We start from the raw sequence: 25,680 nt of genomic DNA on the forward strand, positions 1-25,680 counted from the left end.
GAAAGGTTCGATAGGAACCTGAGTGGCTCTGTGGTCACACTTTAAATGACTCATATATGGATTTAATTTAGATTTAATAGGAGAGTTGTTGCCTGTTAATTAAATACAAAGTGATTATTAAAAACATATTTTTTGAGGTTTAACAACTGTGTAATAGGATACATGTCCATTAGGTATAGAGTGAGTGATTGGCAACTCCGAATTAACTGGCTCCAAATATGCGGGTTGGTTTGACCGAGGCGTTTTACTTGGGCTCAGCATCTAAGGAATCAGTGACACTGTCAGGGATTATGCCTTCTTTAGCCGAAGCATCAGTTAATCATTCAATCAATGGTATTTATTGAGCACCTACTGTGTTCAGAGCACTGTGTTAAGTGCTTGGGCGAGTACAGTGTCACATAGTTGGTATCGGGTCTAGGACCTTGAAGGAGTCATAGAGCAGATTTGATGGGGCTGGTTTGAATGACGAGGAGGCTGGAAAGCTTACACACTGGTCACTTGCTCCGGCCCGGTGTCAGGCACGAAGTACAGGAAGAGAAACCAAAGCATAAGCCTCATTCTCCCAAGGGAGGGCACTGTTCCGGCATCCTGGGTGAGTGGAGGCCAGTCGAGCTCCAGCTGAAGCTTATTACACTCGGCCACCAACATCCTCTACCCTTTCTCTGGTCAGGGGAATCTCTTGGGACTCTTCTCTGCTGAGTCTTCCTTCCCAGGATGCAGCAGGAAGGCAGGGCACCGTGCCTGGAGAAGAGCGGAGACCGAGATGGCTACGACCGCTGCTCCTGGAGACCGGGCAGGGACTGCAGGGTAACTGCAGGGGGTGAGAAAGAGCCGGGTGCTGCCCTACCTGAGACATCTGGGGAGCTGAGCGGGCAGGTGGTCAACTCCCCGTGAGTCTTCCGGCCCTGGAGGGCAGAAGAATGGGAGGGACGAGGACTAGCGAATCTACTTCCCCTTAGACACCTGGGAGCTGGCAGGGAGGACCAGGGGGTGTCCAGGCTAAAGCACTGTGTTTCCTCCCCATTGAAAAAATACATATGTATCAAACTCATTAAGCATGATGCATCCTGAGGAGCTCAAAGCACTCAGGCACTCACACCCAAGGAGGCAAGGAGAGCAGAGAACAAACACTCCAGATTGCAGAGACACTTGAAGAAGCAGAAACTGTTTGGGCTGCAAAGACTGGCGGGCCACATAGGTATACCGGTTTAGAGCCTGGAGCTCCTCAAGGGGCTTGTGTGAGGCTACCAGCTGTCCATCTCACCTGCCACCATAGCCTGCTCCCATCCAGACTTCCAATGCCATCCTCCTTTTGCCTCACAAACAGTCCAGACCGGGGACTCAGAGGACCTGGGATCTAATAATAATAATTATGATATTTGTTAAGTGCTTACTATGTGCCAGGCACTGTACTAAGCGATGGGGTTGGTACAAGCAAATTGGGTTGGACATAGTCCCTGTCCCACATGAGGTTCACAGTCTTGATTCCCATTTTACAGATAAGGTAACTGAAGCACAGAGAAGTGAAGTGATTTGCCCATGGTCACACAGCAGACAAGTGACGGGGGCCGGAATTAGAACCCATGACCTTCTGACTCCCAGGCTCATGCTCCTATCCGCTACACCATGGCTCCACTACTTGTCTGCTGTGTGACCTTGGGCAAGACACTTATGTTTTCTGTGCCTCAGTTCCCTCACCTGCAAAATGGGGATTCATACGTGTTCTCCCACCTACACAGACTGTGTGGCCCATGCGGGACCTGATTATCTTGTATCTACCTCAGCACATAGTGCAGTGGTTAACACATACTAAGTTAACAAATATTATTATTATTTTCATTATTATTATTATTATTCACATCCTCTCAACTCCTGTTCCACGCATTCTTTTTCCTTCCCTCTTCCCACTTCTTCCTTGTCCTTAATCCTCAGATAAGAGAGGGAGGGAGGAAAGGAGAGAGAGAGGGCAGGAGTGAGGGAGAAAAGGGTGGAGGGAAGGAACGAGGAAGGGAGGGAGGGAAGGAGGGAAGGAGAGAGAAAAGAAGGGAGGGGTTAGGTATACTTGCATCTTCTCAGTGTGGTTGGATTCCTCACCTAATGATTAATAATAATAATTGTGCTATTTGTTAAGCGTTTATTATGTGCCAGGCATTGTACTAAACACTTGGGTGGTTACAGTACAATCAGATCAGACTCAATCCCTGTCCACGTGGGGGTACACATTCTAAGGGGGAGGGAGAACAGGCATCTTAGCATCCTGGCTCCCTATCCTCTCAGGGATCGAACGCACGTCCAGAGAAGTTAAGTGACTTGCCCTAGATCACACAGTGAGTCAGGGCTGGCGTAATTATTACTACCATTATTATTATTATTATCATCATATTTGTTAAATGCTTGCAATGTGTCAGGCACTATTCTAAGCATTGGGGTAGATACAAATTAACCAGGCTGGACACAGTCCCTGTCCCACATGAGGCTCGTGTTCTATCTAAGTAGGAGGAAGAACAGGTATTGAATCCCCATTTTAAAGATGTGGAAACTGAGGCACAGAGAAGTTAAGCAAAGCAGGTAAGAGATGCAGCATGGCCTAGTGGAAAGAACATAGGCCTGGGTGTCAGAGGACCAGGGTTCTAATTCTGATTCTGCCAGGTGCTTGCTATGTAACATTGAGCAAGTCACTTAATTTTTATGTGCCTCAGTTACCTCTCCCCAACAAAGGCTGTAAGTCCCATGTGAGACAGGGTCTATGTCCAACCTGATAAATGTGTGTCTACCCCAGTGCTTAGAACAGTGCTTGACACAGAATAAGCACTTAAATACCATTAAAAAATGGGTGTGTGAAGCTGGGGGAGGAATAAGATATGTATACTGCTTTTCCAGCTTGTTTAGAGTGAACAAAAATGCTCAAATAATGATTTTTCTTGTATTTTTCCCCTCTCAGAATCTGACATCTCAATCCTAAATAGTGTAGCGTAAATATGTGGGTGTTTTTATGCCAGCTGCCACACAGAGTCTCCAACTAACACAAGGCACGGAAGCAGGAGGGAGCGTGAAACTCAGAAACAAAGGGATGTAGCCCTGGGACCGAGGAGGGATGAAACTCCTGCACAACCAGACTAGTTTATATCTACCCCATTATTTGGTACAGCACCTGGCACATAGTAAGTGCTCAACAAATACCATTAAAAGAACCTCAAAAAAAGGAAGAGCGCATCACGGAGATGTGATGGGCAAGTCATAAAATGCCTGCAGCCAAGGGCCAAAGACAACTGTCAATAACTGTGGTACTTGTCAAGCACTACTATGGATCAAGCATTGTAATTGCTCAATCGAGGGTATTTGTTGAAAACTTACTGTGTGCAGAGCACTGTACAAAGCGGTTGGGAGAGTACAGTACAACAGAGTTGGTAGATATGTTTCTTGCCCAAAAGGAACTTACAGTCTGGAGGGGGAGACAGACACTAATATAAACAAATAAATTACGGGTATGTACATGAGTGCTGTGGGGCTGAGGGTGGGGTGAATATCAAGTGCTTAAAAGTACCAGCCAAGTGCACTTACTAAGCCCTGGGGAAGTTACAAGATAATCAGGTCTGACTCAGTCCCTGTCCCATCTGGGGCTCACATGCTTCGGAGTAGGGAAACCAGGTATCTTATTCCCATTTTACAGATGAGAAAACAGGGACCTAGAGAAGCCACTGTAGATGTCTAGTGGCAGGTGGAGAGGAAAATGGTGTGTATTGGATAAACACCTGTGTTTCTTACCCATTGTAAAAATACTCATGTAGCCTGGAGAAGGCAAGTGACTCACACAGCAGCACGTGGGCAGAACCACAGTTAGAACTGCAGTCCTCTGACCCTCTTACTTGGGTTCTACCCGCTATGCCAGGGCACATGCCGATTGTTATAGAAACCAACTGGTCAGCAACCTGAAAACGTATGGCCTAGTGGAGAGAGTGTGGGCCTGAGAATCAGAAGGATCTGGGTTCTAATCCCAGATCTGCCAATTGCTTGCTGTGTGACCTTGGGCAAGTCACTTAACTTCTCTATACCTCAGTTCCCTCCGCTGTAAAATGGGGATCCCTGTTCTCCCTCTTACTTAGACTGTGAGCTCCATGCGAGACAGGGACTGTGTGTGACCTGATTAACGTGTACCTTCCCCAGGGCTTAGAACAGTAAGTGCTTAATACATTCCATCATCTATCAATCTGATTCATTAGCAAACCTCCTTGTGATTAGGATTTGGGGACGGGACGAGGACTAGGTTCAGAGTTTGAAGTGAGGGTAGGGTGAGTGGCGGAATTTTTGTCCAACCATGAGGGTCAGGGATGGGACTGCGTGTCGATGATGATTATTTTAGACTCAGTGGCCCTGGGCGACTGTTAGGGCGAGGGTTGGGTCAGCCTCAATGGTTGTTTCTCCTGAACCAGGATTTGGCAGGCTGGAGTGTTGCAGTTGGGTTAATTAGGCAATGACAGACAGAACATTAGGTGATTGATCTGTAAGAGATTCACCTTCTGCCCTTTAGTCTTCAGCAGTTTGCAATCAATCTCTCCTTTCTCTCAGCCACCTCCCGACCGGGGATCTTGGGATTGGCCATGGTGATGCCAGATTTAGATTATAATCTCCTGGAGGGCACCGGGTGTCGTCAGCCAAAATTTAGGTCCCATAGTATCTGGAACACTACTACACAAAAATGGACACTGGAAAAGCTGCATTGTCCCAGTCCCTGGGCCACCTCTTCGAGTCTATTAGACACTTCTGGAAGTGGCATTGGCTTTCCATTCATTTATTCATTCATTCAATCATATTTATTGAGCGCTTACTGTGTGCAGAGCACTGTAGTAAGTGCTTGGGAAAGTGCAGTACAACAATAAGTTGACACATTCCCTGCCAACAACCAGCTTACAGTCTAGAGTAGCAGCAATTATGTAGTGGATAGAGCACAGGCCTGGGAGTCAGAAGGCCATGGGTTCTAATCCTGGTTCTGCCACTTGTGTGCTGTGTGACCTTGGGTGAATCACTTCACTTCTCTGGGCCTCAGTTACCTCATCTGTAAAATGGGGATTAACACTGTGAGCCCCATGCGGGACAGGGACTGCGTCCAACTTGACTATCTTGTATCTACCCCAGCACTTAGAACAGTGCCTGGCACATAGTAAGTGCTTAACAAATGTTATTATTATTATTATTATTATTATTATTAGAGGGGGATCAGGCCATCATTCAAACAGTTACTTCTGAAGTGCACTGCAGGCATCAACAATGTAACTGATCCATCAGAAGCCAATGGTGAACCCACAGTGAGGCCAATGAAGTCACCCTCTCTTTCCCATCTACCTCTTCCCCAATCCCAGCCCCTCAACCAGTTAGATTATTAGGCTTCATTCCCCTCCTTTTTTCTTTTTTTGGAATCAGTTAAGCACTTACTATGTGCCATGCACTGTACTAAGTACTGGGATAGATATGAGCTAATCAGGTTGGATACATTCCTGGTCCTATGTGGGGCTCACAGTATTAATCCCCACTTAACAGATGAGGGAACCAAGGCACAGAGAAGTAAACTAACTTGCTGAGATCACACAACAGACAAGTGACAGTAAGTAGACATAATCCCTTCCCTTAAGGAGCTGCGAATGGAAAGGTGCAATCTGAGCTCCTCTTGGAGGGCTACACTAGTCTTCCTCACAGACTCAGAAGTCTCCCTGCCTCTCTACTATACTAACAAGAGTGAGCCACAGAAGCCTAAGGGTCTGCCCTAACTGGACATCCAGACCAGATTTTGCCTTCCTCTGGGAGCCACTGAGGCCCCCATTTACATCTCCCCTTCCCCCATATACAATGGGTATTTTCTGAATCAGTAGGGCTAGGGATTGGCCCTGGAAACATGAGACGGAGAGGCAGAGAACTAGAAGCATCTCCCAGGCTGGTCTTGCCCTCATACCCGAAAGCCCAACCACCCCAACATGGAATCTGCAGTCCCTCAGAGGGTTATCTGACAACCCTGGCTCCAGCTCCAGCCCCACATCTCTGTCCTGGCCCGAGCAGCCTGGCCTACTTGTTATTAGTATAGTGGTTGCTACTGTTATTATGCTAATGATTATGATAATTTCACATTTAGTGATTTCCAGGGGTGGGGTGGAGATTGATAGGGTCCTTCCCTAGTGGATTTTCCAAGTCTGAAATTAGACCGACAGATGATACGGAGAGGCAGCGGGTTCTAAAAAATCAGGGGGATGCAGGGTGTAGTCTGTGGGTGGCCCAAAGGACTGACACTGACCAGTCCATCCTTGAGTGATGGGAAAGCCACCAGTCTCAGGGAAAACTCTTCTGCTGAGTTTTATCTTGTCATTTGGAATTATTAAAATGAGCCCGGAAGGGGGTAGATAAGGACCCCCCCTGGTCCCTGTAAGGGGAAGGGCGGGCTAAGTGAACAGTCTCCCTTTCTGCCCTCTTGTCTACTAGTGTCCAGGGGATTTCTCAGGTCCTGCAATCTGGCAGTTCTGCAGACTTTGGGCCCCGGGAAACCCTCCCTGGTCACTGCTTAGCAGGGTGTGAGATTCCTGCTTCTCAGAGAGGGCCCAGACAATCTCTCTGCTTCATTAATTTAATACGGTATATATTAAGGGCTGTGTTCCAGATTATCAGATGTAATTCCATGTCACACTTGGGAGCTCACACTCCAAGAGGGGGAATCATCATCATCAATCATTATACTCATCAATGGTATTTATTGAATGCTTATTGTGTGCAGAGCACTGTCCTAAGTGCTTGGGAGAGTACAATACAACAGAGTTGGTAGACAAATTCCCTGCCCACAACGAGTTTACAGTCTCGACAATGGCATCCTACTCCCATTTTACAGATGCGGAAACCATTGCCGAAACATGTTCAATAACTATTCTACTATTTCCTCCATCTCTAATTCATTTAAATGTCTGTGTCCTGCTTTGGATTGTAAGCTCCTTGAAGACAGGGGTCACATCTACCAACTCTGTTGTATTGTACTTTTCCAAGCCCTTAGTATGGCTTTCTGCACACACTGCTCAGTTAAAACCATTGATTGATGGATCGATTGATTGCTATCACATATCAGGCCAGGAGTAGAGCTAGGAATAGACTTTGGGTCTCCTGGCTCCCAGTCCCAAGTTGTTTCCACTAAACCACTCTCTATATCTATCATAAAAATTTATGGTATTTGTTTAGCCAAGCACTGCTCTAAGTGCTGGAATATATACAAGATAATCAGGTCGGACATCATAGAGAAGTTAAGGGACTTGCCCAAGGTCATACAGCAGGCAGGTGGACCAGCCAGGATTCAAGCCAGGTCTCTGAATCGCTCCCCATTCCCTATTCTGGCTCTTTTCACTGGCCAGACTCCAGGTTTAAACCTCCAAGAAGTATATTTCCCTTCTGGGGCTTTCAGAAGACCCAAATATCTGTGCAAGGTGGGGCATTCTCCAGGATAGAAGTAGTCTGTTAACCCTGGCTTTTCTTCCCTTCTTTACCTAGATTTCCCTCTGCCCAGGAGAATGCCCACATCCCTTCTGCTTCTGTGTTCTGGATAACTCCAACCTTGGGCTTGCTTCCCATGCCAGGATCACACGTCTCAGGGAAGCTCCTACTCATAGACAGCCACCCCCCCACCCCACCACACCACATCCTTTCCCAAGGCCTGGGGGCCAGGGACTGATGCTTTCTGGAATTATGCTCCCGGCTGGTAATGGGGGAGGCGAGTTGGAGCTGTTCCCCGCTCTGCTCTAGGTGCCTCCGGCCCAGGCTGGGATCAGGCTTGTAGCCTGTGTGAAGAATGAGCAATAGGGCTGAGCTGGGGGCTCCCCAGGTGTCCCCGGGGCTGCTCGGCTGAGAGGGGCTGCTTAGGCATGCAACCCGTATGGCAGCCTTCCATCTCCTCTTCGTGAGCCAGGGAGAGCGAGGAGGAGAAGGGGAGGGAAGATGGGGGAAGCCGCTCTGGAAGGAAAGGCAGGGGATCGGGCAGGCAGGAGAGGGCAGCTGCCAGTACAGGAGGAAGCTGTCACTCGGCAAGGTACACAGAAAGGGCAGGGGCATGGGGGGGATTCCTAAAAGAAATAGACAGGTGGGAAATCGAATCAGAAGTCTCAGGAGATAGCTTGAGTCTAGAAAAGGAGCAAGCGGAGGCGTGGGAAGCAAGCATTGAAGGGGGTCTTAGTGGAGGAAGGCATGGAGGATGGAGAAGGGGATCATCATATTAAGGAGCAGTGTGACCTAGTGGAAAGAGCATGAGCCTGGGAGTCAGAGAACTTCAGTTTTAATCTGTTTTTCCAGTTGCCTGCTTTGTGACCTTGAGCAAGTTACTTTGCTCCTCTGTGCCTCAGTTTTCTCATCCGTAAAATGGGGATTCCATGCCTGTTCTCCCTCCTACTTAGACAGTCAGTTCCATGAGGACAAGGGACTGTGCTCTACTTGACTAATGTGTATCTACCCCAGTTCTTAGAACAGTGCTTAATGTTCTATAATGATGAACATGATAATGATGATGATGACAATGATTAGGATAATAATAATAATAATGAAGATGATAAAAATAATAATGATAAGGTCCAGGGGAGATGAGCACACATACATACAAATACAGAGGGTCACATATGAAAGCACACCATCATATATGTACACAGGGATTCTCTCTCTTTACTGCTGTATTGTACTTTCCAAGTGCATACTACAGTGCTTTGCACACAGTAAACACTTAATAAACACTATTGAATGAATGAATGAATGAATATATAGACATATATGTGCCCATATTCGTGTGTTCTCCTATGCAAGTGTGTTCACACACACACACACACACACACACACACACACACACACACACACACACACACACCCCTAACACGTATTAGGGGGATTTCTTCCAATCAGCTTAATCAGGGCAGGGAATTTCCATTATTGTCCTTCCCAGAACCAGTGATGTTGGCATCCTAGCCAGCTGGCTTCTTCTCTAATGGGAATTGACACAGAACAATGGTTTCCCCCTATCCCGCCCATTCCCCAGTCTCTCACCCACCTGCATATTTTGGGAGTGAGGACATCTTCCATAGGTGACTCTGCTTAGAGGTCCTGGGACAACTTGTTATATACTGACACAAATTTGTCCTCACTATGAGCATACAGAAACACACAGGAGCTTGCACATGCACACACACACACACACACACACCCCACACACACTTGCACATAATGATTTTTCTGCTAGTACAAATGATGGCTGACAGTTATTGCCACGTGGCGCACGGGAGGCTAGTGTTCTGGGGCGTTCAGTGTCCATTTAGGAAAAAGACTGAGTCCAGAAGTCACAAGGTGGCCAATTATTCTATTGATTGGATGACAGCAGAATAATTTGGAGAAAAAGAGAAGAAACCAAGAATATCAACTAATGACTAAGTTGGTTCTCCCTGACCCTGAGCTATTGGTCAGTTAGGCACTTTGGGGGCAGCTTAAATCTTTCAGGACACAAGGGAGCATGTCTATGAAGTTGTCCCTTATCTCCATTTAAAATGTATATATACATTTGTAGGTAAATACACATTTATATATATCTTCATCAACATTTAGATATATACCTTTATATACATTTTAAATTCCATCGACTGATCGATTGACTGATTGTCCTTTATTTTTGGAGATGGCAGTTCCAATGTTGGGATCCAAGTAGACCTGTTTGTCGCTTCTGGCGCCTGCTGGTTGTTTTAGCTTCACCTTGCTCGTTGCACCTCATTGCACCACCTTTATGGAGCTGCAACTCCAACAGAGCTAGTGCTTTCTGGATTGCTGGGCGTATTTTTTAAATGGTATCTCTTAAACTCTTAATATGTGGCAAACACTGTTTTAAGCTCTGGGGTCGATTCAAGTAAATTAGGTTGGACACAGTCACAGTCTAAGTAAGAGTGTTCTCCCAGAGAGCTCGGTCACCTAGAATTGGGTAATTGGTCGGGTGGAGGGAGTGTGGAAAAGATGGCCTCGAGAGTAGGGTTCGGGATTTTAAAGCTCGGAACATTCATCTTCGATGCAGTGCGGAAAACTTCCCACCCCTTCCTGGGATTCAGACTTCCTTGATGGCTGTAGTTTTGGCAGACAGTCTACCTTTGGCAGGAGCTCTACCTGTGTGGGGGCTGAACTCTGTAAGAGATAGGGATGCATGTGCTCCGTTTGATTATTTTTCTTCCAGTCTTCCTGACAGCCCCATCCTCTGTTCTCTGGACCTGCAGCCCTTCACTCCCTCAGTCTCACTGCGTCTCCTGAAGAGAGCAGTGACTCCACAGCACTGGAAGTGTGCCTGGTGCCTCTGAACTTGATGTACAAGCGCACACATCACTGACAGAGATGGGGGCAGACTGGGTTGAGTCGGAGGGAGGGGGAGGTGGAAGGCGGGGAGAGGGATTGGAGAGGGAGGAAGGGAAATGGAGAGAAGGAACAAAGAGGGCAGACTGAAAGAGTACAGGAGAGACAGAAACAGAACGCTGCAGAGCCAGTTTTTACGAACCCCAAGCACTGAATACCAGACAGACCATCTCCTTTGTAAATGACAATGGTGATTATCCGGTGAGACAGAATCTCTTACCACCTAAAGATAGAAGAAAAAGGAGCCGAGGACTTCGGGGCTCTGAAAGGACCCGCTAGAAGATGAACACGGAGACAAATGAACAAGTGTTAACATCCCCGCAAAAGTAGCCACTGCCTCAGGCTCAAGGAGACTGATCATTTACTGAGTTACAATGGAGAGTACCAAGTCCTGCTGCAGCCAGAAACATTGACTTTTAACCCCTAAGGGGGTCATATTTATGCCCTGATCAAATCACAAATGAAGTGACTTTTGTGGTTCTGCGGTCCCCGGTGGTATATCCCAATCGAGATCATTCAGTAGGCCTATATATTTTTGTTCAAGAGGAGGGGGCTAGTCTGAGCTAACAGAGAAGTGATTTAAAGGCAGTGTTCCCACGAATTGGGACAGGATGAAGAGGGAGGAGTTAAAGGATTCCAGGACTGGTGAGCAGCCAGGAGAGCCAAGCTGCCTTTCTACTGCCCCCTGTCCCTTTTCCCTTTCCCATCCATCAGAGTTTGGGCAAGGAATGGTCCTGTCTACCCAGAGAAACTAATGGCAGGTTGAAAACTTTTTGTGCTTCCTGATGTCCCTCACATCACCTAACTAGCTAACGGTAGCGAGATTGGCTACTACCAAGTTGGAGTACAGTTCAACAGAAAGCACTAGGTAAAGCAGATAGGGCATTTTTCTCCAGAAGATTGCTTTTGAAGCCCACTTGATTGACAGCTGATGCCTGGGGATACCAGCTCTGCCCTTCTCCCTCCACTAGGCTGCTTGGTGTTTGGATGCAGCCATGGTGGGAGGGAAGCAGTGAAGGGGGTGGCAAGATGTGAGAGGTGGGAACTAGCAACTTCCAAAACACAATTTTATTTAGATGTTATTGATGAAGGATTGCAGTGGCATGAGAGGCCAAATTAGTAGCCCAAATCCAAAAGTGTGAATCCCACCTGCCTGGAGGAAGCCCTGATGTCAATTTAGAGTTTAATAATATAAGGCCCCTAACCAGATTAGGACAAAGTAAAGGAACCTCTACAGAATTCCTTCAGAAAGTATGCCTGCATTGTGCAGACTCAGCCAATCAATCAATTATATTTATTGAGTGCTCACTATGTGCAGAGCATAGTACTAAGCACTTCAGAGAGTCAATACAATAGAATTAGCAATCACATTCCCTGCCCATAACAAACCTATGGTCTAGAGGGGGAGACAGACATTAATATGAATAAATAGATAATTTATAATATATAATTTAAAGATACGTTCTCAAGTGCTGGGAGTTGGAGGTGGGGCAAGTATCACATTTCTAAAGGTTGCAGATTGAAGTCACAGACCCTGATTCAACCTTTGGGACCTGAGTTTCAAGGGAAGTCATGCTGAGGTGCTTTAGGTGACAATCAGGTACTGTAGTGGGTAGAATTAACCAGGTATTCAAAGTGTGTTCCCAGGGGGAGGCCAACAGCTTTCTCCTGCAGTCGATCCGTTATAAGAGTAGGCAGTCCCAGATCTACTGTGCACCAGGTTGAAATCCTGTGTACCCTAGGGCATCTCTGGACAAATTGGAAAGCAGAGACCCTTGTTTTGAGTTTTCTGGGTGGTGATCAGCCTTGCTTTTCCTTTTGCAGGACTATACCATCACCATGTATTTCCAGCAGAGCTGGCGAGACAAACGCCTGGCGTATAACGACATCGCCTTGAACTTGACCCTGGACAACCGTGTGGCTGACCAGCTGTGGCTCCCTGACACCTACTTCCTCAATGACAAGAAGTCCTTCTTGCATGGAGTGACAGTGAAGAATCGCATGATCCGACTCCATCCGGATGGAACTGTGCTATATGGTCTCAGGTGAGTCCCCATTGCCACCAGGGTGGGAACCTTCTAGCCCCATGCCTAGCTAGCTAAGGACAGCTGAGGTACTGTGGGAGGTTAGAGTGTTCACATGATTCATTCCTGAAGAATTCCGATGATAGTAATGGTATGTGCCAAGCACCATGCTAAGCACTGGGGTAGATAGAGAGGCAGCGTGGCCTAGAGGAAAGAAGACAGGACTGTGAGTCAGGAGATCTGAGCTCTAATCCCAGCTTTGTCACTTGCCTGCTCTGTAACCATAAGTCACCTAACATCTCTGAACCTCAGTTTCTTAACCTGTATAATGGGGATTAAATACCTGTGCCTTCCCCAGATTTATACTATGAGCTCCATATGGGACAAGGAACTGTATCTGATTGCAATAGATTCTCCCTGATTGCTTAGTGTAGTGCTTGACCCATAGTAAGTGCTTAAAAAAATTATTATTATTATTACTCAGTACAAACAGATCATAGTCCTCATCCCACATGAGGCTTTCAATCTAAGGGATAGAGAGGAGTGGGTTTGAGTGCTGGGGGGAAGGGGGAAAAGACAGACAGAGACAGAAACAGAGACACAGAGAGAAAGAGAGGACGAGGCAGAGACAGTGAAAATCTGAGAGGGAGAGAGAGGCAGTGAACAGTAGGGAAATGGGGCATAGAAAGCCCATAACCTCCCCAACTTCTAAGAAGTCATTTCCCTAGAAACAGTCTTTGGGCTATTGCCATACCAGCCTGGATCCACTTTTCAATGGAGAATAGAAATAAGAGATTTATTGAGAGTCATACTGGATTGATTAGCAAGATAGACTCCTCTCCTTCATAATGGTTCTATTCATAGGCAGTGAGTTGGACTCAAACATCAGATATCATCACTCTATTTTCAGTTCTGTAACTGACTCATCTGGGAACCGTTTGAATGGCCACTGCACTTCTGATTCTGTAACGTCCTCCATGTCATGATGGGGAATATAGTGAATTTCCTGAGATTTGGGGTTTCTGGGGATCTTTGGGAAAATGGAGTGTAAAACACAAAATTTTCCTGTTGTCTGACATACCTGATCCTATTACTGTTTTTCCTGATCAACTGGTTATCTTATGGGATTGTATTCCATTCTGGAGTAACTATCTTTTCTGTCAGTGGAGTCCTCTCTTCTCCATCGATACCTGTAATGGCTTCAGGGTAAGCTAAGCTCTGTCCCTTTCCAAGGTGTAGAGAGAATCGATACTTTGATTTCTGAATGTGGTGTTGGAGCAGTCTTTTTAGAGAAGTAGAGGTCCCGGTGAGGAATTTAGAACAAGATTTTCTCATATCTCTGCCTCAAACAGAGAGTTTCTGCATTCAGTTCAGCTCACTCTTTCCTGTCCAGACCAACTAGGTTGTGTAGGATTTTCTGGTCATGGTTTTTGGTCAGCTTGGAGGGAGATCTGAATGCTGCCCCCGAAAACTGGAATTTGTGCTTTAAAAGAAAAAAGAATCCTGTTCTATCTTCTGTTTTCTATCGATTCCCAAGCCATTTTTGCAAGCAAGCGAAGATCTGGTGTTGATGCAAACATCGCCTTCGCTGGAGTTCATCCTCTCTTCTTGCATTTTATCCTGCCGTGTGGCCATTCACTCTGACTGCTGACTTGCTGACATCTCAATCATTTCCATGGCAATGTCACAAACACAGGATTATGGCTTCACTGCAGGGGCTGGCAGGAGGTGAAGCCAGGCTGAGGGAGGAGGAGGGGTGCCTGCCTTAGGTACATTGCAAGGGAAATATTAGAGGGAATTCAAAAACGGGATGCTCAAGACAGTTGCTACGGTGTGTAGCTGAGTTGTAGCATTCCCTAAGGCCTCACTCTTTGATGATGATGAAAATAATAATAATAATCGTGGTATTCATTAACTTTTGCTATGTGCTCTTGCAACTTGGATTTGCATGCTTTATTCGCCCCACCCTCAGCCCCACAGCACTAATGAACCTAGCTATAATTTATTCATTAATATTAATGTCTGTCTAGACTGTAAGCTCCTTGTGAGCAGGAAATGTGCCTATCAATTCTGTTATAGTATACTCTTCCGAGCACTTAGTACAGTGCTCTGCAAACAGTAATCATTTAATAAATACCATTGATTGATCGACTGATGTGTGATATGTTCAGGTAGATGCAATAGAAGCAGGTCAGACACAGTCCCTGCCCCACCAGACACTCTCGGTCTAAGAGGGAGGGAAAAAAAACCAAACAGGTATTGTGTCCCCATTTTACAGATGAGGAAACTGAGACCCAGAGAACTAAAGTGACTTACCCAAGGTCACACTGCAGGCAAGTGGTAGAGCCAGGTTTAGTACCCATGTCTTCGGGCTTCCAGTCCCTTGCTCTTTCCACTGGGCAACGCTCTTTCTCTGAGAAGCAGAGCAGCTTGACTTTGGCTGTCATCCAAAATCGGGACAAAATGAATTTGTCCCTCATTTCGACAGGGCTGTCCTAAGACATTTCTATTCCCAGCTCAGGACCTAACTCCTCTGTCCTTTCTCCTCAACCTTCCTCCTGCAGCGTAATCTTTTATTGTGTGTGGGGCTCCTCAGTGGTGGCAGCAAAGTCAGAGACAAATAGGGATCCTAAGAATGGATTGTGTTCCTGCCTCCAAGTATTATAGTAATATAATAACATGCCATTCATGTTATTTGTTAAGCATACTGTAGTAAGTCCTGGGGTAGAGACAAAATAATCAGGTCCGTCACGGTGCCTGCCCCACATAGGGCTCACAGTCTAAGGGGGAGGGAGAATAGGTATTTCTCTAAAGTGATGAGGAAACTAAGGAATAGGAAAGCTAAGTGGCTTGCCCAAGGTCATAATAAATCAATCAGTTGTATTAATTGAGCACTTACTATGTACAGAGCACTGTAGTAAGTGCTTGGGAGAGTACACTATAACAGAGTTGGTAGAGATGTTCCCTGCCCATACAAAACAGACAAGTGCCAGATCCGGCATTAGAACCAAGGTCTGGACTCTTTCCATTAGGCCACACTACTGCTCCAAGTGTCTACCTTCCTTCCAAAAACATCCACTCTCCACCTTCTCTCACACCTATTTTCACTCAACTTCTTGCGCAGCTCCTGGAAGAATGACCTTAGGGCAAAGAAAGAGTGCTAATATCAGACAGCACCAGAGTCACTTGAGTTTAACATGCCCTCTCTCCTCTCAGTGGGTGAAGCCACCCCAAATGTGCCCATGAATATAGGACACTTGCCATTCCCTTCGTATGGCTATGATGTCCGCCCCCCGAGAGGGCAGGCGTGATCCCTTTTACTGAATTTGAGAGCCCAGTTCACCCATGCAGAGAAGAATGAGATAGAGGGGAATTTCTAATGGCCTTTCAGCCTAGTTCAGAGAGGATCCGATTAGGGGAAATTGAGGACTCTGACCAACACGTGGCCTTCTTTTAGAAGGCTCCTCCATGCCTATGTGTCCCTGGGTCAATATGAAGGACCGGTTTCTCCCCAAAACCTGCTGGAAACAGACCAGAGATGTCTCTCTAGCACAGAGAGTGGGCACAAATGAGTTGAAGAAGCAACCAGAACACCCCCAAATCCTGGAACCTTATCCTGGGAATAACCAAGAGGGAATTGATTTAAGAGGGGCCTTGGAGCTTGTGTTAAACCAAGGCTGTGTAAGATAAATCACCAAACAGACCATCCCACTGTACCATTAACTTCCTTCTATTAAGGGTCACTTGTTGTTCTCCAAGAATGGGGCGGATCATCGGACACAGTGATCGCACAGGAGGCCTAGATCCCTCTGGAATGCCGCCAGAGGGAGGATTGAGATGTTAAGGGCTGTGGCTGGGCCTCTTAACTCTTCCACCCTGCTCCCTCTCTTCTGCTGAGCTCTTACGTGGCCCTATTCTTCCCATCGAAGACCTGATGCAGGGGACCGACCCCTGGGGTCTGACTGACCTAGCCCCAACCCTTTCAACAGGCCTGTTATTCCTAGATGCCAGTGCCTTAAAGCCAGAAACCGTCCACTGGAAATGGTCTATAAACAAGCGTCAAATCAGATTTCTCTTCTGGTCCAGGATGGGTTGAGTCCATCCTTGGAGTCCAAGTCAGGATGAGGTAAAGGAGTTGACCCTGCTGATCTCATACACACCCTGGTAAGCCATTAGGTTTGGAATTCCCAGGAATAATAATCAAAATCACAATATCATGGTAACTGGTATCTTCGTATCTGTTAAACATACTATGTGCATGGAGTAAAAACAATGCAAGGAGATCAAACAGTCCCTGTCCCACATGGGGTTCACAGTCTAAGGGAAAGGAAATCAGGTAAACTCATTGTGGGCAGTGAATGTGTCTGTTTATTGTTGTACTGTACTCTCCCAAGGACTTAGTAAAGTGCTATGCACAGAGTAAGCACTCAGCTGACTGACTGACAGGTGTTTTATCCCCATTTTACAGATGAGGAAACAGGTACAGCAAATTTAAGGGATTTGCCCAAGATCACCCAGCAAGCATATGATAGACCTGGGATTAGAACCCAGGTTCTCTGACCCTCAGGCCTGGGGTCCTTCCATTAAAGCAAGCTGTAACCAGCTGCAGAGCAAGACCTGGGCACCTGAGCTGGTTGCCGGTGAGTGCCAATCAGTATCATGCCTTGTGAGTGGAATCTGACCAGGACATGGACTCCAGACTTATTCCCATAGGAGGTCGGCAAATAACACACCGTAGTCTGGAAAGGAGCGGTCTGCCCCAGAACAGACGGAGGAGAGTTTGAGGTTTGTAGGCCAAAGGGGACCATGTGACAGGGTGGCTTTATCGGAGCAGGCTACGTTCAGTGTAATATTCACTCTCTTCCAGGGAAAGGAAATAGGCTAAGGTGCCAACCGTTTTTTTTTTTTTTCCGAGTTGCTGTGTTTGTCCCTTCACTTCCGTTTATATTCTGGGTCATCTACTTGCTCCCTGTTCCTCATCTCCTCCTAACTACCCTGAGCTTCTGAAGTGAATAATAATAATGTTGATGATGATATTTATTAAGCACTAGACGTCCAGTCCTGGGCTAAATGTGGGTTAGAGGTAAGAAAGTCAGATCAGATAGTCCCTGTTCCACAAAGGGGCTAGCAGTCAGAAGCGCTTTTTTTCTTTTATCCTCAATTCACAGATGAAGATACTGGGGCACAGAAAGATTAAGTGACTTAGCTCACAGCCATGATTGCAGACAAGTGCCAGAACTGGGGCCAGAACTCGGGTCTCTTGACTCTCAGTCCTGTGCCATTTCCACCAGATCACACTGCCACACTGGAGTTGGGTGCCCGTCTTTTTCTCTCTCTGTCCTCCCCTCATCATCCCTAAGCTGTTGAAATAGTGTCCAAAAATGTTTGCTTTTTCAAAGGGCGAGTAAAATGTGGATTAGAAGCAAACAGTGGTCCTTTTTGTTCATTTTTTATGTCTTGTGGGACAGGAGCTCCAATCTGACCCATTTCTGCCCAGTACAAATTTAGCATCTGGTTGGAAAAAAATTCAAGGATACCACACAGCTTAATATGTAAGCCAGCTAATATCAAGGATTTTGATGCTAGCACCATGTTTGTCATACTTAGAAGTGCTCAGAAGTGTTTGTTGAGGCTAATGTAGACCGTGTGATTTTTCTGTGAGATTGTGCTTTTCCACCTGCCTCCTAATTGGCCCAGTATTCTGTCTGATTGACAACTGCTGCTCCAGGGTGCTGACAGGCCTGGGCGTGCTCTGAACATCCTGTTGGGAAGACCGGATGTGCATGCTTATGAGCCGGGCTAGGAAACGTGTGGTGCAGAAGCTCCTTTTCAATCATATTTATTGAGCACTTTTTGTGTACAGAGTACTATACTAAGCTCTTGGGAGTGTACAGTGTAATAGAGTCGATAGACATGTTTCCTGCCCACAACGAGTTTATAATCTAGAGAAAAGCTTACAATCTAGAACTCCTGTATTTTAATTTACTGTGCTACCCTTGTAATTGACTCCGAGTGGCTTTTTTGCTTTTTTCAAGCAAGGGAGGGACTTCTCTGAGCCAGTTAGAACGGGCATGGCTTACAAAAGTAAAGGAGTTCCCTTAAACTGCATGGAGACAGGCTGGTATCCTAGTAAGCCAGGTGACATGGGACTGGTTGTTCTACACTCCTTCCTTGCCCTGCCACCAGTCTTTGTGGACTCTGGGAACTGCCAGAAAGACTTCCAGGGTAGCATAGATTGGGAAATTCTGATGATCCCAAATTTAGCTTGGGATTTAGCTGACCCAGAGGCAGGACTAGTGTCTGATTCTCAACTGTGCACTCTTTCCTAGAGCTTAGTACAGTACTCTAGTCTCAGCGAAGACTTAATAAATACTTCTCCTTCTCCTCTTTCTCTTCCTCCTTCTGCTCTTCCTTTCCCTCCTCCACCTCCTCCTCCTACTACTAGCAAGTGTTTTCAAAAATCGTTGGTGCTGCTGCCAAAACAATCCTCATTAACATTAAGCTTGCCCATGCCCATTTGAGCCCCAAATGGATTTCCCTTTTGAAAAATGAATTTTTTAGAAAATGACTTAGCCCCATGCCGACTTGACAGCTGTTTGTATTTTCTTATCTCCCCTGTTCTGAGCACCATGAGGTCAGGGCTGTTTGCAAAGGGACAAGTATGGATGGGGAGGGGCATCCTTTGGCATCCATTTTAGCTCACTAGGTGAATGAATGGCTCAGGTATTGAGGATGAGCAGGCCACCCCAGCAGTCTTGCAGGGAAGGTCTAGAGATACTCAGAAGGGGCAATAGCTGCGCTAGGTGCCACAGTGATAAAGCAGAGTCTTGCGTAGCAAGACCACTGGGGCATTTACTGGGTGAAATGGTAGGTGCCTCGGAAAGGAGCTGCTCCTTAGAAAGCAGCACGAGAGCTAAAATCGAAGCATCTGATCAGCTAAGAAGGAACTGTGAAGTTGAAAACAGGAGAGGGAACCACTTGAACATGAACATTTTCAGTGGGGATTTCAGGCTATCTCACATCTGAGATATTACACAATCATGCTAAATAAAAATGAAGATGCTGTTAATAAATAAATTGCCGGGAGGAGGACTGGGGAAAGACCCGCAAACACTCTGGGCAAGTAAGAGTAATTGTACACAATTCACATGTTCTATAAATACACACGCTCATGCACAGATACAGGGAAAATTTCCAATTAAAATACAGAAAAGTAGTTCACTGTTTAGAGGCAGATTTAGTCCCTCGGAGGAAATTTCTCAGAACTAACTGGAAATTTTAAGATTGATCCCTCACTCGGACTGTTCCCCAGCCTGCAGATTCTTCTCCGTTAAATTTGCCAAACCACAAAAATCCCCAACTTTAAATCAACTCTCCTAAACCACTACCTCCTCCAGGGAGCCTGCCATAAATAGTTCACAACAGCCCGTCATGTCAACCCAAAACATTCCTCAATTTTATTTTATTCTGAAACTCAACATTTACGCATGCATGCATAGTTTCATTCATTTATATATTTATTTGTACAATATTTATTAGTGTTCATCATCACCAATGATATTTATTGAGTGCTGACTGCATGCAGAGCACTGTACTAAGCGTTTGGGAGAATACAATACAGTAGAGTTGGTGTACCTGTTCCCTACCCACAACAAGCTTACAGCCTAGAGTAGTGATTTCATCCTTATATTTCTGTTCTATCCTTGTTCTTCCACCTCCTCCCCCTATTGGTAAATTATTCTTTTGGCTTTCTTTTCAAATTGTAAACTCCTAGAGGGAAGAGTACATATGTCTTGATTCCTTTATACTCTCCAAAGTGCTCACTGCAGTGATTAGCACTAGTGAATACCATTGCCTGTTTAAGAATTCTGACCTGAATGAGTTATTTAACCCAAAGGAACTACTCTGGCTCTAAGAAGGGCTTCTTAACCCCATTAGAACTCCCTCTCCCAAAGGAAAATTGCTGAGAATTATAGACAGTCACTCTGTCCTAAAAGAAGAATACTGGCTTGGAATTTGATCCAGTGAATATTCAAAAAATGTTGTCTAACAGCTAAGGCAACTAGGAAGACTGTAGTTTTCAATGAAGGTAAAAGGGAAAATTGTAACCACATTCCAAAAATGTAAAGGAGCATGGCCTTGTGGAAAGAGTGTGGATGGGTGGTCAGAGGACCTGGGTTCTAATGCCAGCTCTTCCACTAGTTTGCTAAGTGACCTTGGGCAAGTCACTTCACTTGCCTGTGCCTCAGTTACCTCATCTGACTCCTAGGCCTGTGCTTTATTCATTAAGCCACAATTTTCTGCATTTGTCCTTCAGGGTACTAACAATTCTGTCCTCTTATGAAGTAAGTCTTACAACTTCATCTTGACCTTTGCCAAAGATAGAAAAAAAAATCCTTCTTTCCAGTATAGTTGGAAGAGTTTACTTCAGTCAGCAAGAGGTAGATACGCTTTTTGAAAAAAAGCCTGTTTTGTTAAGAAACAAAAAACACCTTACATAAATGAATGTGAGGTTTGCAGAATACTGAACAAGGCATCTGCGAAATCCCAGCAATCCCTCTAAATTTCGCACCCCTTAAATATTGAATATATTTTTAACGTTCGATCCAATCTGGAAGCATCGACGTGGGGGAGGCAGTGTGACACCCCTTCTGGAATTTTTTCTCCCCTTCTTCCTTTTCCCCTTTTATCTTCCCTGCTGGCGGCAGAGTGTTCTGTCTGCCGCTGATTCTAGTGAGATTAATTTTCTCCATCTTTATCTCTTCTCTCCATTTATTTTGATGGTGTCTAGCACCAGGCTATCTAGGTGCTCAGATAAACACATTGGGCTAACAACAAATGAGCGAAGAGACATCTTCATTCCTCTCCCCTCTGGAGCCATTTTGAATAGTGTGGAAAGGAATTCAAGTTAAGTGTTCTGGATTATTAGTTTGAGGAAGCTTGGGTAGACAAGGTGGTACATCTGGGACTCAAATGGACCACTGAAGGAATGTATTCCTTGTTATGGAAAAAGGATTCCAAGAAACTGTATCATTTTAGGTCCATTTCAGCTTTATTCCAAATCAGGCAACCAGTCAATGAGTGGTATTTTTTGAGTGCTTACTATGTGCAGAGCACTGAACTAAGCTCTTGGGAGAGAATAATATTGCAGAATTGCCAGGCACTTTCCCTGCCCACAACGAGTTTACAATACAGAAGGAGTTTGCTGGATTCTAGTTACCTAGTGCACAGGAGAATTCCTAAAGGAACAAAGCAGTTCTTAGGGAGGAGGGATATTCAGTCACGTCAGAATGGTTGTGGGAGCCAATTTTTTGAAAGGAATGAGGATCAAAGGTTATGAGTAGAGGATGAATGTAAAGTCCATGAATCTGACACTGTTCTCTTCTTGTTCTCTTCCTATCCCTCTGGCCACTCATTCTCAGTCTCTTTTATGGTCTCCTTCTCTGTCTCCCATCTCAGAACTGTGGAAATCCCTCAGTGCTCAGTTCTGAGTGCCCTTCTATTCTCCATTTACACCCACTCACTTGGAGAACTCATTCACTCCCAAGGTTTCAACTGCCATCTCTATGGAGATGATTCAAAAATCAAATCTCCAACCTTGATCTCTCTACTCTGGAGTCTCATATTTTCTCCTGCCTTAAGGGCATCTCTACTTGGATGTCCTACCAAAATCTCAGACTCAACATGTCCAAAACAGAGCTCCACATCTTCCCAGCAACCCTGACTTTCCCATCACTGTAATAATAATAATAATAATGTTGGTATTTGTTAAGCGCTTACTATGTGCCGAGCACTGTTCTAAGCGCTGGGGTAGACACAGGGGAATCAGGTTGTCCCACGTGGGGCTCACAGTCTTAATCCCCATTTTACAGATGAGGGAACTGAGGCACAGAGAAGTGAAGTGACTTGCCCACAGTCACACAGCTGACAAGTGGCAGAGCTGGGATTCGAACTCATGAGCCCTGACTCCAAAGCCCGTGCTCTTTCCACTGAGCCACGCTGCTTCTCGCACCACCTCCCTGTCTCACAAGCCCATAACCTTGGTGTTATCCTCAACTTTTCTCTCTTATTCAATTCCCATATTCTGTCTCTCTACCAATCTGTCACCAAATCTTGTGGGTCCTACCTTCACAATATCAGTAAAATCCACCCTGTCCTCTCCAACCAAATTGCTACTCCACTGATCTGAGTGCTTTCCCTCTCACACCTTGATTACAGCATCAGCCTACATGCTGACCTTGCTGCCAACTGTCTCTCCACTTCAGCCAACACTTCACTCTGCTGCCTGGATCATTTTCCTACAAAGCTATTCAGTTCATGTCTCCCCACTCCTTAAGAACCTCCAGTGATTGCCCATCCTCCTCAGTATTGAACAGAAACATTGGCTTTAAAACTTTCAATCACCTTCCCCTCCTATCTTACCTCACTTATTTCCTACTACAGCCCACTACACTCATTTCACTCTACCATGATCCAACCTACTCACAGTACCACGAGCTCATCTACCTCAATGCCAAAACCTCATCTATATCCTGCCTCTGGCCTGGGACTCCATTCCTCTTCATATCTGACAGACCATCACTCTCCCGACCTTCAAAGTCTTAATAAAATCATGTTCTCCAAGAAGCTTTCCCCAATTAAGTCCTCATTTCCCTACTCCCTCTCCCTTCTGTGTTGTCCTTGCATGTGGATTTGTACCCTTTAAGCACTTGATATTCACCCTACCGTCAGCCCCTCAGCACTTACGTATATATCCATAATTCATTTTACTGTCTCCCCATTCTAGACTGTAAACTAATTAATAGATGAGCACTTATTATGTGCCAAGCACTGTTCTAAGCAATGGGGTAGATACATGGTTATCAGATTGTCCCACGTGGGGCTCACAGTTTTAATCCCCCTTTTACAGATGAGGTAACTGAGGCACAGAGAAGTGAAGTGACTTACCCAAAGTCACACAAGCTGACAAGTGGCAGAGCAGGGATTAGAACCCCTGACCTCTGACTCCCAAGCCAGTGCTCTTTCCATTAAGCCATGCTGCTGGAAATATGTCTATTGATTCTATTGTACTGTACCTTCCCAAGCACTTAGTATATTCTCTGCACAATAAGTGCTCAGTAAAAACCATTCATTAAATGATTAAGAAAAACATAAAAGTATTTAAAATAGAGACAACCAAAAAAAAAAAACTGAGGATAAATGTATAGATGAGTTCTAAGGAGGGTGTAATAAATTTATCAGTGCTAAAACAGGTCTGATTCATGGTGCTAAAACAGGTCTGATTCATGCCTTCTAACTAAATTGTGCTCTCCCAAGCATTTAGTACATTGCTCTGAACATAGCCGGTGCTCAGTGAATACTAATGATTGACAGATAGACTTGGACGTCAAGGGCATGGGGCAGGGGTGTCTGAAGGGCCAGGTGTTCTTGACTGGCTAAACACTAAGCAGTGAGTCACGGCTTCCAGCATTCTCAATTGGATTCCTGCATTTCCAGTTTCCATTCTGGCATTCTTTCTCATTTCAATCCCAGCATTCTAATTTCAGTTCCAGCATTCTAATTTTGACTCCCATATTTTGATGCCCACATTTCAGGATTTTAGTTTCTATTCTGAAACTCTCTTTTCTATTCCAAAACACGCCAGAGGGGACTTGACAGTCTGGAAGTGTGTGCTCCTTTAAGTCTGCCCAGTTGTCAAGTTACTTACTAAACCGTGCAATCTCATGATTTTTCCCATACCCCCAACACACGCTCTAGGCAGCAAAGGATGGGAGAAATGTCTTGGAACTGAAGCAGCATGGCCTAGTGGGTAGAGATTGTGTCTAACCTGATTACCTAGTATCTACCTCAAGGCTTAGAACAGTGCTTTTTCATTCATTCATTCATTCAATAGTCTTTATTGAGCGCTTACTATGTGCAGAGCACTGTACTAAGTGCTTGGAATGTAGAAATCGGTAGCAGATAGAGGCAGTCCCTGCCCTTTGATGGGCTTACAGTCTAATTGGAGGAGACAGACAGACAAGAACACTAGCAATAAATAAGCACTTAACAAATACTATAATTATTATTATTATTAGAGCATGGGCCTGGGAGTCAGAAGGACCTGGGTTTTAATCCCGGCTCTGCCACCTGTCTGCTGTGTGACCTTAGGCAACTCATTTAACTTCTCTGTGCCTCAGTTACCTTATCTGTAAAATGGGGGTTTAAGGCTGTGAGTTCCATGTGGGACATGGACTCTGTCCAACCTGATTATCTTGTATCCCAGTGCTTAGTGCAGTGACTGGCACATGGTTAAGTGCTTAACAAATACCATAATTATCATTATTATTACTGTTAACATCACTCAGACAAAAGGTGGGATTGCTCATCAGGAAACTGTTGGTAAAGATGAGGCTCCTGGTCAGTGAGAGTAGTAGTCATAATAATAATGATGATGATGATGATGAAAATAATAATTAATAATGGTGCTTATTAAGTACTTACCATGTGTCAAGCTCTGTTTTAAACTCTGGAGAAGATACAGTTAATCAGGTTGTACCCAATACAGACCTGACCTACATGGGACTCACAGTCTAAGCAGGAGAAAATTTGATGAAACTGAGGTACAAGGAGGTTAAGTGACTCCAAGATCACACAGCAAGCAATTGGAAGTGCCAGGGTTAGAACTGAGGTCATCTGAGTCCCAGACACAGGCTCTTTCCATTAGGCCACAACTGCTTCTAAACAGCTATGTAAAACTACAGACAATATAGAAAGCAGACTGGAAACATTCAATGGCTTCGACCTGGTAGATGTCAACGAAGGAAGTCATTACACTTACCCTCCTGGCATCCCGTTGTTGCCACTGGTGAGCAAATTCTGTTCTGAATGACCATTGGTCTGACCCGGTAATGGTCTTGCTTGTAGTCTTAAAGTCTCCTTGTTCCACTTGCATTGTTTCAATCCTTTTCCCACCTACACTTGCCATTTTCCTCCATGCCATAATCATTCTCTCAGGTCTAGAAACTGCCCTTCTGGATGTTAGTAACTTAGATTAATATGGACCTGAAATGGGCTCAAAGCAATACCACTTACCCGTCTCCTCCCTTTATAGCATCCCTGGGAGGTTTGTATGGGCAAATGTGATTATTCCAACTTCACAAATTGAGAAACCTGAGACCCAAAGAGGTTTAGTGACATGTCCAAGATGAAACAACTACTAAAACTAGAAAAGAGCTTTCCTGGATCCGATTAAGTGAATAATACCCTCTATGCCCATGAAGCAGGGTGTCCC

At 45.3% G+C, this 25,680-nt stretch overlaps 1 protein-coding gene across 2 annotated transcripts in view; it reads left to right on the forward strand.

Moving 5' to 3' along the window:
* The window catches only part of LOC100083721 (gamma-aminobutyric acid receptor subunit beta-4), a 131,603-nt gene that overhangs the window by 90,905 nt on the left and 15,018 nt on the right, over positions 1–25,680 (forward strand). For both annotated transcript variants that reach the window (XM_029067648.2, XM_029067649.2), the window contains exon 4: positions 12,208–12,428. In XM_029067648.2, coding sequence (XP_028923481.1) covers positions 12,208–12,428 — 221 coding nt within the window. The remainder of the gene's footprint in view (positions 1–12,207; positions 12,429–25,680) is intronic.

Source organism: Ornithorhynchus anatinus, chromosome 6 (assembly GCF_004115215.2).
Source record: "Ornithorhynchus anatinus isolate Pmale09 chromosome 6, mOrnAna1.pri.v4, whole genome shotgun sequence".
Taxonomy (NCBI): Eukaryota; Metazoa; Chordata; class Mammalia; order Monotremata; family Ornithorhynchidae; genus Ornithorhynchus; species Ornithorhynchus anatinus.